A 15,163-nucleotide genomic window follows, 5' to 3' on the forward strand; every position below is an offset into this window, starting at 1 on the left:
TAAGCTACCAGTGTCCTATCTCCTGCCCCCAGGCCTTCAGCATCGTCTTCCAGAAGGCTGTGGAGAAGGCGGCTCCTGGTGAGAACCTCAAGGAACGGGTGGCCAACCTAATAGACAGCATCACCTTCTCTGTGTGCCAGTACACCACCCGGGGGCTCTTCGAGTGTGATAAGCTGACCTACCTTGCCCAGCTCACCTTTCAGGTAAAACAGGATTGAAGACATTTCCAGAAAACAGGTCAATTTATATGCCCAACCAGCAGATATAAAGAAACTTTCTTCTTTAAAAAAAATTTAATATTTATCTATTTATTTAGCTGCTCCAGGTCTTAGTTGTAGCATGTGGGATCTAGTTCCCTGACTAGGGATTGAACCAGAGCCCCCTGCATTGGGAGCTCAGAGTCTTCCCACTGAATACCAAAGAAACTTGCTTTTTTTAACGTCAGTTCCCATAGTTTGTGAAGATTATTGAGCTCTAAGCAGAGGCATCAGACAAGAAAATCCAGCATGGTGCACGCAGGCTGTCCACTCCATTGTCCCACTCATGGCAGACATAGCTTAATCAACCGTTATACTTTTTCGTGGTGATGCTGGATGAGGAAGATCCTCCTCCACAGGGCCCTCCAGCAGCCACTACCAATCAGTCCAAACTAGCCCTGAGGATGAAACTGGATGGCCATACCAAAGACTGGATACTTCCTGAGAGGCAGTAAGAACTTAAAGTATCCCTCGTTATTTATGTACCTGCAAGGTTGCAGGTAGCACTAGCAGAAAAGAATCCGCCTGCCAATGCAGGAACCATAGGAGACGCTGGTTCAATCCCTAGGTGGGGAAGATCCCCTGGAGGAGGAAATTGGAGAACACTCCAGTATTCTTGACTGGAGAATCCCATGGACAGAGAAGCCTGACAGGTTACGTCCAGGGGGCCGCAAAGAGTCGGGCACAAGTGAAGCAACCTAGCACACAGCACAAGGTTGCAAGTTTAATGTCCAAACCTTCCCCCAGAATAAGAAACTGCAAATGTCCTATAGCTGCAACCTTGGTCTTAGAGAAGTCCTTAAGAACTGGTTCTCAAGGGCTCGGAAGCATCAGGGCTTCCAGGGTTAATAAGGAACCGTTGCATTCTTCTTATTCTCAACATCAAAAAACCATGGAAATTGATTTCCTTGAACCTAACTCTCTAGGGACTTCCTGGGTGGCTCAGTGGTAAAAAGAATCTACCTGCCAATGCAAGAACTTCAAGAGACACAGGTTCGACTCCTGGTTGGGAAGATCCTCTGGAGGCGGAAATGGCAATCCACTCCAGTATGCTTGCCTGGAAAATCCCATGGACAGAAGAGCCTGACAGACTACTGTGCATGGGTTTGCAAAGAGTCCGACATGACTGAGCGAGCATGCATGCATGCACCTAACTCTCTAACCATTTTAGAACTGGGATTTTTCCTGATTATAAATTAGAAGCACAGACCAGACTATCCTGTAGGACTCCACCAGTTCTGAAAGTCAGCTATTCTAAAATCACTTCTGCTCAGACTCCGTTTGCACATTCTGAAGTCTGAATCCACAGAGGAGCATTAGCATGGCTTGTCCCTCTCCCCCTGTGTGTTCCCCTCCCCGGCCGGATAACAGCTTGGCCATGTCAGAGAGAACATGAGCCCCACCCCAACGAATTTTCCTCCTGCCGCTCATTTCCCCGAAAGCCCAAGGAGCTTCTGCTTCTGGCTTTCACTCTACTCCCCTCATAAATATTTCAACCTCGTTTTACAAGGGCTGCTTCACCTCATCTGTGATTTCTAGCCCGTTTTTTCCTTCAAGACTTTTCCTCGAACTAATCAAATTATTTTTTTCTCTGTGAGTATTCCCATCTGTAACTTCTCAGCGGAGAACACCATTTGAAGGGGGAAGAACAATCTCCTGAGCGCCTCTCAGCATGAGCTGTTAGTTCTAACCCAGTCAAATGCTTTGCCCTCCCTGCACACACAGCACTAATTCCCTACCAAGCTTCTGCAGTTTCCACTGCCCCCTCCCTGGGAAGCCTGTCTAAATCTCATGCTCAGCTTCTCCAAAACCCAATTCAAAACCACTTACAGGAAGTTCAGTCAAATGCATCTCCCTACCCTGCTTCCTAGCCACTCCCCTGTTCTGGGTCCCTCTTAGCAGTATTTTTTTTTTAATTTATTTTTTGGCTGCGTCACGTCCTAGCTGTGGCATGCAGGATCCTTCGTTACTCTGCATGGGCTCTCCAGCTGTGGCATGTGGGCTTCTGTCTAGTTGTCTGGAAGCATGTGGGATCCTAGTCCCCTGACCAGGGATGGGATGGAACCTGCGCCCCTGCATTGGAAGATGGGTTCTTAACCACTGGACCACCAGGGAAGTCCCCTGTTAGCATCACTCATTCACACATGCACTTCTGTTTTGCATACGTTCATCCGTTACTTTGACCCTCTCCTCAAATCATGTCATTCGTCCGTGTCATCTTCTCTGTGAGATTGCAGGAATGCACTTCATGGCATTTAGGACTGATCCATCAATTTCTTGTTTGCCAAGACATACGTCATTCACTGTGTGTGCTTTAGTCACACTGGTGTTTGGGGTGAAGTCAGATGCACCCAGAGGTGATCAGCACAGATAAAGACTTTCTTCCCCTCCACCGGATTTCAACAACCAAAACAGAGGAGTGAATCTCAGGTTAGAAGTAGCACTAGTTACACTGGCGGCAACTCCGAGGGCCTCCAGGACCCACGACTGCCACCAGGTAACAAAACACAGCGCCGGGACTTCCCTGGTGGTCCACTGACTGGGACTCTGGGCTCCCAATGCAGGGGACGCAGGTTTGATCCCTGCTCAGGGGACTAGACCCTAGAGTAGGAAGTGGCAACCCACTCCGGTACTCTTGCCTGGAAAATCCCATCCACAGAGGAGCCTGGTGGGCTACAGTCCATGAGGGGTGGCAAAGAGTCAGACGTGACTGAGCGTCTGAGCCCAGGGAACTAGGTAGGTCCCACGTGCTGCAGCTAAAGATCCCATGTGCCACAACCAAGACCCAGTGCAGCCAATAAATGAATAAGAACACTGTCCTTCCACATAGCAGATCCTCCTCATGAACCAGGAAGTGCGTGCGGCCGAGCTGGACTTCCTGCTTCGATCTCCAGCACAGACAGGAGTCACCAGTCCAGTGGAGTTCCTCTCCCATCAGGCCTGGGGTGGCATCAAGGTTGGTTCCAGCCCCTCGGGAAAAAAAAATCCACCTTGTCCTCTCCTGGACTGCTGTTCTGATGGTTATCCCTAGGAAACCAGTAGGGCTGTCTTTGAGGGTTTCACCCTGAGCTGTACTGGGGGCTTCCCTGGTGGCTCAGTGGTAAAGAATCTGCCTGTCAATGTAGGAGACATGGGTTCGATCTCTGGGTGGGAAAGATCCCCTAGAGAAGGAAATGGCAACCTACTCCAGTGTTCTTGCTTAGACAATTCCATGGACAGAGGAGCCTGGCAGTCTACGGCCCATGGTATCCCAAGACAGTCAGACATGACTCAGAGACTAAACAACAGCAACGTGAGCTGTGTTAGACGTCGGTGGGTCCCTCTGCTGGCACCCCTCCGGCAGAGCTCCCCCTTCCCGGGCCTGCTGCAAGGGCTCTGCTGAGAAGGAGCAGGCACGTGCTCATGCGTGGGCTCTGCCTCTGGGATGTCGGGGAACAGAAGGAACCCGCAAGTGTCTTTGACTCAGCTGAGCAGCTTTCCTCCTGCCGGTGCTCAGGGCCAGCTCCTCTGTGAGACCCAGGCTGGTATGGAGATGCTGTGTCCATGGAGGGGGCAGATACCAGGGTGCTGCCAGCTGTCCATCTCCACGTGAGTCCTAACAGCCACATTCCAGCCTGGGATTCTAGTGGTTAATAACAGCTCACGTTTACTAAGCACCTTAGAAGCACACTGTTGTTGCCTTTCAGTCACTAAGTCATGTCCGGCTCTTTGCGACCCCATGGACTGCGGCACGCCAGGCCTCCCTGTCCTTCACACTCTCCTGACGTTTGCTCAGACTCATGTCCATTGAGTCGGTGATGCCGTCTAACCGTCTCATCCTCTGCTGCCCTCTTCTCCTTTTGCCTTCAATCTTTCCCAGCAGAAATGCTTTCCCTTATGTTATTCTCATGTTTTCCTGGGCAAGAGGTACTGTTTGTGCTCATTTAACATGTAAAGAAACTGAGGTCACTCATTTTATAAGTAGCAAACCCAAGAATTGAGAAGCGAATTCTGGTCTGATGGCAAAGCCCATTTTCCCCTTCCATGTTATTCAGCTTAGTTTCATTGGGATTCAGTGAACATTGAAAAGATCACAAGCGATGAGCTCCGTCCAGTAGGGCCCACGCCTGCATTCACACGGGCTGGCGCAGTGCCGCGTGGTAAGCGTGTACTGGGTGAACATCAGCCCCAGAGTCCAGACTCTGTCTCCATGTGGGTGGCAGTTGGGTCCCCACCTGGAGGAGCCCCACAGTGGGTGCTGGAGCTGTGCGAGGACCGGCACCTACCAGCACAAAGTGAATCCTATTTATGACCTTCCTGTGTTTTTTGTTTTTGTTTTGTTTTTTGCTTTTAAAGATTTTTTTTTTTGATGTGGGCCATTTTTTTAAAGTCTTTATTGAATTTGTTACAATCTTGCTTCTGTTTTATGTTTTTTGGCCACTAGACATATGGGATCTTAGCTCCCCCAGCAGGGATTGCATCCGCACTCCCAGCATTGGAAGGTGAAGTCTTAGGCCTCGGACACCCAGGGAAGCCCTTCTGACCTTCCGTTTGCCCCCTCTCCCACGTGTTTCATAGCACAAAGAAGCCTGAGTCTGAAGCGATGTGATTGGCTCTCTCTCTCTTTATATTTTTTTTACTAAAAGTGTTTTGAGACAATGATTCACGTGCAATTATGTGAAATAGATTCTTTGCACCGCATCCCCTCAGCAGTCACATCTGGCTTTTCTGCAGCACGATGTCACACCCAGGAAGCTGACACGGATACAGTCCACTCTATTCTGACTGCTCCTGGTTTTCATGCACGTGTGTGTCTAGTTTTATCGCACGTGAAGATTCATGTAATCAGCACTACAGTCAAGATCTAGAAAACTCCGACTGGTGCGTAGGTCGCTTGTTATAGAAACAACAACTTCCTCCCTCCCCCAACCTAATTCCTGGCAACCACTAATCTGTTCTCCATTTGTATAATTCTGTCATCTCAAGGATGTTATATAAATGGAATTATACAGTATGCAACCTTTGGGGACTAGCTTGATCACTCAGCTCAACTCCCTTGAGATCCATCCAAGTTGATTTACTTTAGAACAAAAGCCCAGCACATAATCATTTATATGCATGCTGTCCTCTTCAAAGGAGTCATCTTTCAAAATGCTGCCGTGGCCCGAAATGTTTTTCTAACTTTTCTCAGAATCTGCAGCTCTTCTTTTAGTCATCTTTAGAGCTATGTCTAAATCAAAAGCCATCAAACATTTCCTGCAGAGGGCCATACAGCAAATATCTAGGCTTTGAGGGTCACACTGTGTCGCAACTATTCAACTCTGCCAAAGTCATACACCATAGGTAAGCAAATGGAAGTGGCTGCGTTCCAATAAAACTTTATTTACAAACACAGCTGGTGGGCCAGACTGTCCCTGCAGGCCTCAGTTTTCTTATCCCTGATCTAAATAATAAAGGTGTGATTTGATTTTTATATATTAACTTCACTTGAAATTCTGAATCCAATCTGGCAAGTAAGAAGGGGAAGACTATGTTGGGAAGGAAAACAGGGGAACTCCATTCACAACAGCAACCAAACCACAAAGTCACAAAATGCCTAAGAATAATTATAATGTGTCGAGCATATGTGTGGGAAATCAGCTTTTCTAGGCCACATAAGATATGAATAGACAAAACCTAGAGTAGTGCTGTGAAAAAGAAATAGAAAGCATGCCACGTATGTCATCTAAATTTTTCTAGTAGCCACATTAAAAATGCAAAAAATAATGTAAAATGAAATCAACAAAAATAAATTTAATAATATATTTCCTTAACCCATACAACCAAAATATTATCCTTTTAATATGTAATTGTTACAAAAATTATGAATGAGATATTTTACATTTTTGAAGTAAGTCTGAATCCCAGTGTATATTTTTTTGCACTTATAATACATCTCAATTCAGATACTAAATCTTCATCAGAAATACTTGGCTTGAATTTAGATTTTATAAAATTTAGAGTTACAGCAGTTGATTCATATACCCAAGTTATTTCAAATGTACTCAAAAGTTCTCCAAAAGTTCCAGCTTCTAAATTTAAATTTTAAAATAATTAAAATGAACAAAAAGAATGTGTTAAATTTGTAAAAAAAAAAAAAAAAAAAAAAACTAGATCCTATGCAGAAAAAATCCACTATACCAGAAAAGAATAAATGCATTAAAATTTTTAAAATAAATATATACAATTAAAAGCAAATAAAAACCCTCTTCTTCAGTCATACTGGCCACATTTTGTTTGCTCAGTATTCAAACGTGGCGAGTGGTGTCCTTGTTGGAAGTACAGGTCACGGAGCTCGAAAATAACGGCTCGGAGTCTGACGCCCTTATGGGAAATGAATTCTGGAGAGCAGTTCTGAATACGCTCATTTGCTGAGCTGGGCCAATAATGGAGGTAGACCAGCTGATGCAGGCTCTGAAGTCAGGCGTTCCTGGGTTCAGTTTCAGGTTTGAGCTTGTGACCTCTGACAGGTTATCTTTGTTTTCTTATCTGTTATGTGACACACATAGATGTTCAGTGACTGGAAGCTGATTATCGTTATTGTATGTGTTTCTTAGAACATCCATAACAAAGTGCCATAAGCTGGGTGGCTTAAAAACACAGACGTTTATTCCCCCAGAGTTCTGGAGGTTAGGCATCTGAAATTAAGGCGTTGACAGGTCCTGCTCCCTCCAAAGGCTCAAGGAGAGCATCCTTCTTTGCCTCTTCCAGCTTCTGGGAGCCCCAGGCATTCCTTGGTTTGTGGCAGGACAGTTCCAGTCTCTGCCTCCATCTCTACGGTCCGTACATGGCCATCTTCCCTCTGTGTCTTTGCATCTCTTCTCTTCTCATAAGAATGTCAGTCATATTGGCCACCCTCCTGACCTCATCTTTACTGGATGAGGTCACATTCACAAATCTGAGAGGTTAGGTTTTCAACCTATCTTTTTAGGGGACACAATTCACCTTAATGCAATTATGATTATTAATTACCCAGCTCTCAGGTATATATGGGCTTCCCTGGTGGCTCAGTGGTAAAGAACCTACCGCCAATGCAGGATACGTGGGTTGGAAAGATCCCCTAGAGAAGGAAATGTCAACTCACTCCAGTATTCTTGCCTGGGAAATGCCATGGACAGAGGAGCCTGGCAGGCTACAATCCCCGGGACCACAAGAGTCAGACATGGCTTAGTGACTAAACAACAGCAAGGTGTGTATATGCTGTGGTTGACATGGGTTGTGCCCAATAGAATTGTCCATCGAAGGAAAACCTTTGAGGACCTGTGAGTTGCCCAGCTGAGTCCAGTCCAGTTGCCTTTTCCTTTGTAATCCCACAAAGCCTTCTGCAGCACAAGCCACAAAGAATAACTGATTCGAGAGCACTCCACACTGTGTTCATCGTACATCCCTCCCCTCAAAAGCCTCTGCAATTTACTCCCATTCCTCTTTTGTCTGGTCTGCTTTGCTTTTCTTCACTTTGCTTTTCAGTTTTGTTTTGCGAGCTAAGCTCATCTGGCTGTTCAAAGGCTTCTGCAAACGAGTGAAGCTTTCTCTCTTTCTCTCTCTCTCTCCAAGTTTTGTTACGGGAGGCACCGCGTCCAGCCCCTTCCAGATCCAGCCCAGTGCAGGATGCGGGCTGGTGACGCACAATGCCCTGTGCAGCCTCTGACGGATGCTCTTTTTAAGTGTTCAGTTGGATTTTAGCCCAAAGAAACAAAAGAAGTAGAATTGAATAGGACATGATTAAACAAATAATTTTTAAGCATCCTATCTGATGAGGAAGATGCATTTCCTTGATTCCCCAGAAGGCCTAATAAACAGGTGATGAATGAAATCTGTAATCAAATACTGCTTTTATCAGTAACTTCTGTAAGGAGTTTCAAGGTCTCATCCAAAGCTGAACTTCCAGGTAACAGATGATAATGTTATCATCTCCATCAGAAGACCTCATTCACGCCACCCAGCTTTGTAAGCCTCTGAAAAGGCCCCTCCTTTCCAGATGCCAATTTAGCACAGTTGTACTTTGGTACCCAGTCCAACGTAATTAGGTTAATTAGTCATTTCCATTTAGCTTATTAGAAGGCTAGAAATCCCTTTCCCTCATTTGGAAGATTAAACATTGCAATTGTGTTCAACCCAGAGCTTCAGGAAAGCGTGTTTCAGACCCAGCCACGCCAGCTGGGAGCCCTGATCACCCTGTAATGTCCTCAGTTTTGTGGTGACTCCAGAGGAGGGTAATGGGCCTGCAGGAGGGTTAATGGGGACACAAGCTGGGAAGAGGGGGGAAAGTGGCCGCCTGAAGGAGGACGGAAGTTTGGTCCTCGGCACAGACAGAGCTAAGCACCACATCTGCAGCTTTGCTCAGCCTGCCAAGGGCCCTCCCAACAGCCGCCCAGATGTCCAACTTTTTTAATGCAGCGCTTCCTAAGTGCCAGGCAGCCTGCAAAGCCTGAGGCTACAGAGATGGCTCAGAATGTTCTTGCCCAACAGGGAACTCTCAGTCTTGTGGGAGTCACAGACAAGCAGACCAGCAACTGCAATCTGATAACATAGGAGCCCCCAAAAAGCACAAAGAGGGTCTTTACAGTCTTCTGAGCACCCATAGGTACATTAGAGCATGAGCTAGGCAGACGATGATTACATGGCCTCATTTTCCAAATGAGAAAATCAAAGCCCACAAAGGTTTAAGAACAGGCTCTGAGTCAAAAGAGGCTCGTAAGAAGTGGCACTGGGACCAGAGCTCTCGTCTTCTGGTGCCTCGACCATCATCATACACTCCACTCCCTGCTCCCCCGTCCATCCCCCACACTACCCCCTCCCCCACTACCCCCCAAACCGCCCCTCCTCTACCACGCACCATGCTCCTCCTCCCCCTCCACTCCCCACGCCCCCTCTCCCCTGCCACCCCACTCCAGTCCAGGTCATGTCTCAGCACCACAGGTGCGCCCCCTGCTCTGAGTGATCAGAGTGAAGTTGGGAAGCCACAGAGCCCAGGTGATAGGGCACTTTAGACAGGACACATGTTCGTCCACTCAGGAGAAGAGCCTGGGCAAGCCCAGCTCGAGTGTATGTGTCCTTCTCCAGCCTGACCTTCCCCTTGTCGCCTGTCACCCCTCCACTGCAGTCACGTGGCCTCTGCCATACCCTCCCTGCTTCAGACATGGGCTCCGTGGATCCTTCCCCATGAAATGCTCTTCCCTTCTCTCCACCTCTCTCTTTGCCCAACAGAATTCTACATCCCTACTAAGCCCTCCCTCATCTCTGTTTAGCTTAGGATTGTAAGCACCTTGAAGGTACGTGTATAATCGCCTTTGTATTCCCAAGTACTTGGCATGTAGCAGACATCTCATAAATACCAAAGAATGGATGAAAGACTTCACATAATGAGAATGAGTGGGTTCCTTAAAGTTCACAGCACTGTGGTAGGTGCCCTGGACCCAGTGTAGCTTTTCATCTCATTGGAGAGATGGAACCCACAGGCAGAGTTGAGTGATGTGCAAAGGTTGCAGGTAGGCGACTGAGTCAGTGAGGTTCACCTGGGCACTCTGAAGAAACAGGATGGAGCCCCACCCAAAATGCAGCTCCCATGTCCAGACTGACGATGCCTCGTGCATACCCAGAAGGCATGAAAAGACTTTGTTGCTCATATAATGAGACTTTCTGGGCAGAGTAGGGGAGTTCCTAAGTAGCGTGAAAATGGCTTGGGAGAACCAAGAAAGGTGGTGTCTTGGGCTTTTTGTGGTTGTTGGGAGTGGGGCAAAGGCTTGCATGATACAACTTCCCTTTACACAAAGGAAGGAGCACCCAGACTACCTACCAGGTTGCCTGGTGGAACAGAGAGGAAGAGGGAGAGATAAGGCTTAAAAGTGACCAGCAGTCACACATCCGTAAAATGAGTCAGTCTTTATAAAATGTATCGACTCTGTGAGTAGTCCTGAGTGGTCCACAAAGGGGAGTGGAGGGCTGTGTGTTCCAGGTTAGAGAAGATGGGTGTGAGTGGCTGACTTGGGACTGGACTTGAGCAATTTGTTAGCAATTGGTAAAGGCTTCCCTAGTGGCTCAGACAGTACAGAATCTGCCTGCAAAGCAGGAGACCCAGGTTCAATCCCTGGGTCAGGAAGATCCCCTAGAGAAGGGAATGGCAACCCACTCCAGTATTCTTGCCTGTAACCCACCAGGCTCCTCTGTCCATGGGGTCTCAAAGAGTCAGACATGACTGAGTGACTAACACTTTTTAACAACTTGTAGAACCTTGATAAATAATTATGCCCAACACAAGAAAGGAAAGGAGTAGAATTTGTGGAGGAGAGGACTGCTCCCGTGATGCAAGAAGTGTGAACCAGACATCAATCTGGGAGAGCGCCTGGCACATTTCCAGGGTTAAGTCAAATGTGGGTGGACAGAGGGGGAAGGACGTGGGCTGGGTGGTTAACTGGATGGATTGGAGGGAAGCCCTAAAGGAAGAGATTTGATTCATGTATTTGGACTTAACCCTTATGAAAGCAAGAGACACGTGGAAATTTTAGAGTAGAGTTGGCATTAACACAAAGTTAATGATCCTAGATCCTAGAGACATCTTGAGGGATGGAATTGACAGGTGTTGCTGGCAGCATGAGAATGGGATTGAAAGGGAGGTGTCAGAGACTTCAGTACCAGAGCTGTGATCAGAAAACTCACAGCAGCCTCTTGTCCCTCTTCCCATGCGGTACCCCCTGGGAGGTGCTCTCAGTCCCACTGCTGATTACTTCCCAAATGCTTTGTTTGCTAAACCTTACATATCCCTGGGGCTTTTGATGGAGGTGAGTTGATCAAAATCCTTCCTCTCCCTTGTGCTGGGGGGAAGATTCGAGACTCCAGAAAAGGAGGAGAGATGAGACAGAATTGTGTCTATAAGACCATCCTGCTCCCCTACCCCCAGCGACGGTGCAAATGACAGCTTTCAGGAGAAACTGCATCCAGAGCCAGGTTCCCTGACCTTTTCCAGGCACTTTCATCAATGGAAGAATTCTGTAATCTGGATCGGGACATTGAGGGATCCACCAAAAGCTGGAAGAAGTTCGTGGAATCAGAATGTCCTGAGAAGGAAAAATTCCCCCAGGAGTGGAAGCACAAGACAGCCCTGCAGCGCCTCTGCATGATAAGAGTCCTGCGGCCGGACCGGATGACCTATGCCCTGCGGTAGGGATGGGTGGCCACAGGGAGGCCAGGGGTGGTGAGGAGGCCAGGGGTGGTGAGTAGGCCAGGGGCAGCAGGGAAGGCAGGGCGAGTGTGGCCAGGCCAGCAGGGCTGAGCCCAAAGCCACAAGTTTATCATGACAGAAGCCTTTGTGCCAACGTCCAGAATCCCACAAGGCCCATTGCTCTGTGTTCTTAAACACATGTATTGTCAACACATGTATTGTCAGCAACATGTATTGACAATATATTGCAGTATTGCCGTAAAATCTAAATGACCCGTTTGGGAAGAGGTGCTCATTGACATCTCAGTGGTAAAGAATCTTCCTGCTAGTGCAGGAGATGCGACTTCGATCCCTGGGTTGAGAAGATGCGCTGGTGGAAAGGAATGGTAACACACTCCAGTATTCTTGCCTGAAAAAAAATCCCATGGAGAGAGAAGCCTGGCGTGCTACAGGGCTGCAAAGAGTCGGACACAACTGAGCAACTAAACATACACACACAGGCGTGGAAGAGCTCAGGGATCTAACGTGTGCAGGGTTTAGCTGCTTTCTGAGGACGCTGCTCCTGGCAGTCTTCTGATGGGCGGTGGTGATGTAACAGGACCTCTAGGTTCCATAGAGGAGTCAGCGGTGGCCTGGATGGATGGGGATCCAGAAGGAGCCCTGATCTAGGTGAGCGGGTGCACAGCTAGCAACGTGGGTTGTGAGTGTCGACTTAGTGAGCAGTGTTGGTGTTGCTCCAGCTCCAAGCCGTGACCCTGAGTGCATCTTTCCACTTCCACAGACCTCTGTTGCTCATATGTTATCATTCTGTGACCGATGTACACCCATAGACCTTTTTTTTTGTCCCCTGGCAGAGATTTTATTGAGGAGAAGTTAGGAAGCAAGTATGTGGTGGGAAGAGCACTGGACTTTGCAGCCTCTTTTGAAGAATCAGGACCAGCCACTCCCATGTTCTTCATCCTGTCTCCAGGGGTGGACCCACTGAAGGATGTGGAAAGTCAAGGTATGCAAACCGCACCGTGGAGCCAAGGTTGCACCGGCCCCATGCACTGTTGCTCTGCCTCTGTCAGCTTCCGTTTTCCTGATTCAAGGCTCATTTTGCAATGCTTGATATTTGCTAAGCATACAGAGATCTGGGTCATTACTGAACCGACCCCAGGGGGTCACCACCAACTGGAGGACTGTTCTGGGGTATAAGGTAGCAGATTCATGAGGAGACTTTGTCTCACCACCCTCCCTGCCAGCCATTCCCCTGCTTGTAGTTGGAGCAGTGATTCTGAAATACAGGTACAATCCTTTCACAGCTCCTATTGCGTTCACGATAAAGTCCAAACTCCTTAACTTGACTTATAGGGAGCTTCACGCTCCAGTCTCTCCCTGTCTCTCCAGCCTAGTTTCCATTAATCGTTTCCTGTTTCTTCTGTAGCAAATGATCACAAACTTAGAGGCTTAAGGTAACACTATTATTTTACAGTTCTGGAGGTCAGGAATCATAAATGGGGCTTACTGTCTACCTCATTCCCTCATAAGGACACCTACAATCAGGCCCACTCAGACAACCCAGGGTCATCTCCCCATCTGGAGGTCCTTAATCACATCTGTAGAGTCTCTTTCGCCGTAAAGTCACATCTATTCACCAGTTCCGGGACTTAGGACATGGACATCTTTGGGAGCTCCTTATTCTGCCTGTATTTCCCTACTGCCCTCTTTCTCACTCAACACAGAAGCCATTCCATTCTCCTGAATAGTCTGTTTCTCCTCTGGCCTCCCTTCACCAGGCTACCTTTTACTCATCCTTTAAATACCCATTTCATTGTCACCACCTCCAGGAAGCCCTACTGGACTTCCAGGGTGCTTGGTATCCCACCCCCCATGTACTCTTAGAACACCCTTCTATCTGTATGTCACACTGTAATCGTCCAATGACTATGGTGTCTTTATGTGAGAATGAGAGCTCCCTGGGGATAAATGTCCTTTTCAGCATAGTATTCAAGTTCCTAGTTCTTCTCATATGATAGGTACTCAGTAAGTAAATGAAAGCGTGACAAATAAATGACTAATCAAAACAATTAAACTAACAAAATTGCAGCATGTTGCCGAGTTAAATCAAGACTTGATGGGTTTTTATAGAGTCCAGTCTTTATAGGTAAGAATACAGACCGAGTACTACACCTCCACAAGCAACCTGTTATTCCATATGTAATGAAAGGAATAGGCTTTCCTGGTGGCTCAGTGGTAAAGAATCCACCTACCAATGTAGGAGACATGGATTCAATCCCTGGGTCAGGAAGATTACCTGGAGAAGGAAATGGCAGCCCACTCCAGTATTCTTGCCTGGGCAATCCCATGGACAGAAGAACCTGGAGGGCTGCAGTCCATGGAGTCGCAAGAAGAGTGTGACATGACTTAGGAGACTAAACAACAGCAACAATGACAGGAACATGTACCATATACCTGGTGTTTGGCTCCGAAGAGTAGATACCTGTTTAAGGGAGAGAATCATCTTGTTCACTAACTTAATGTATGTTTTTGTAATCTCCCAGAAGTTCAAGTAACGTATTTTTTAAATACTGATAACAAAGAACTTGGAAAAGCAACAGTTCTCAGTCCAGCCCTCCCCACACCCAGTGTCCTTTCCCAGACCTTGGGCTTTTGCCTGTTTCTGAACTTATTCCTTCTGATAATTTCTTCTCTATTTCCTGTTAGTGATTTACATCACTCCTTCTGAATTTATCAAGTTTCACTATCTACTTATCCTGTGATATGAAAAATAAGAACTTAGCTCCCGTTACTGACAATCAATTGGCTTCATCCTAATTTTGCTAGCATAGGTCATCAGGAAAAAATCATGGGAAGTAAAATTTCTGAATCTTTGGGTAACTAAAAAGACTTCATTTTGGCCCACATACTCATTTGATGAGTTCTGCTAGGTCCAAAATGATTTTTGACTCAGAATGTGTCCACAATGCTCGATTGTCCTCTAGAACTCAGTTTTATTCCTATGAGACCATATGCTAGTAAGGTGTTATTCTTCCCTTGTTTCTTTTTTTCTAAGTATTTAATTTTTGGCCACATGGCATATGGGATCTTAGTTCCCTGACCAGGGATTGAACGCACGTCTCCTGCATTGGAAGCTTGGTGTCTTAGCCACTGGACCACAGGGAAGTCCCCTGCCCTTGTTTCTTTGTTGGTGACCTGTTTTTATTCCCTGGAAACTCTCAAGTCCTCTCTCTACCTTATGTTGTGACATTTATGAGCTGAGTGAGGTGCAGGCCTTTTTCACTCACCTGCTCAGCACTCAGCCTGCTGTTTTTTCATGTGGGAGAGCCATACTTCTCTTTCCTCTGGAAATCTTGCTCTGTCATTTTTTTGTAACTGTCACCACGATTCACCAAGTTGCTCGTGTTAGAAACCTGAGAATCGGTCACCCTGGACACCTCCTCCCACCCATCACGCTTGGTCCTACTGATTCTACCTCCTGAATGTGTTTCAGATGGGTTTAATTGTTTCATTGTGCCTCCCTCCTCTGAGTCACCAAACTATCTCCTGGACTATCCCAAGAGCCTATTAACATCCCTCTTCTCCTCCTCCACCTGCATTCTTTTGCCACTCACAGCCAAACTCATCTTCCTAATTCTCAGATCGGATTATAATGCACTTCTACTAAAACCTCTCTAGTGGCTCCCCACTGTTCTAAAGGTAAGATCCAATACCACTCACATGGTCTCTG

General features: G+C 47.0%; 1 protein-coding gene across 2 annotated transcripts in view; it reads left to right on the top strand.

The window, feature by feature from the left end:
* The window catches only part of DNAH9 (dynein axonemal heavy chain 9), a 285,309-nt gene that overhangs the window by 236,779 nt on the left and 33,367 nt on the right, over positions 1 to 15,163 (top strand). For both annotated transcript variants that reach the window (XM_027516812.1, XM_027516811.1), the window contains exons 58-61: positions 33 to 203; positions 3,091 to 3,213; positions 11,239 to 11,432; positions 12,288 to 12,436. In XM_027516812.1, coding sequence (XP_027372613.1) covers positions 33 to 203; positions 3,091 to 3,213; positions 11,239 to 11,432; positions 12,288 to 12,436 — 637 coding nt within the window. The remainder of the gene's footprint in view (positions 1 to 32; positions 204 to 3,090; positions 3,214 to 11,238; positions 11,433 to 12,287; positions 12,437 to 15,163) is intronic.

Source organism: Bos indicus x Bos taurus, chromosome 19 (assembly GCF_003369695.1).
Source record: "Bos indicus x Bos taurus breed Angus x Brahman F1 hybrid chromosome 19, Bos_hybrid_MaternalHap_v2.0, whole genome shotgun sequence".
In the NCBI taxonomy this organism is placed as follows: Eukaryota; Metazoa; Chordata; class Mammalia; order Artiodactyla; family Bovidae; genus Bos; species Bos indicus x Bos taurus.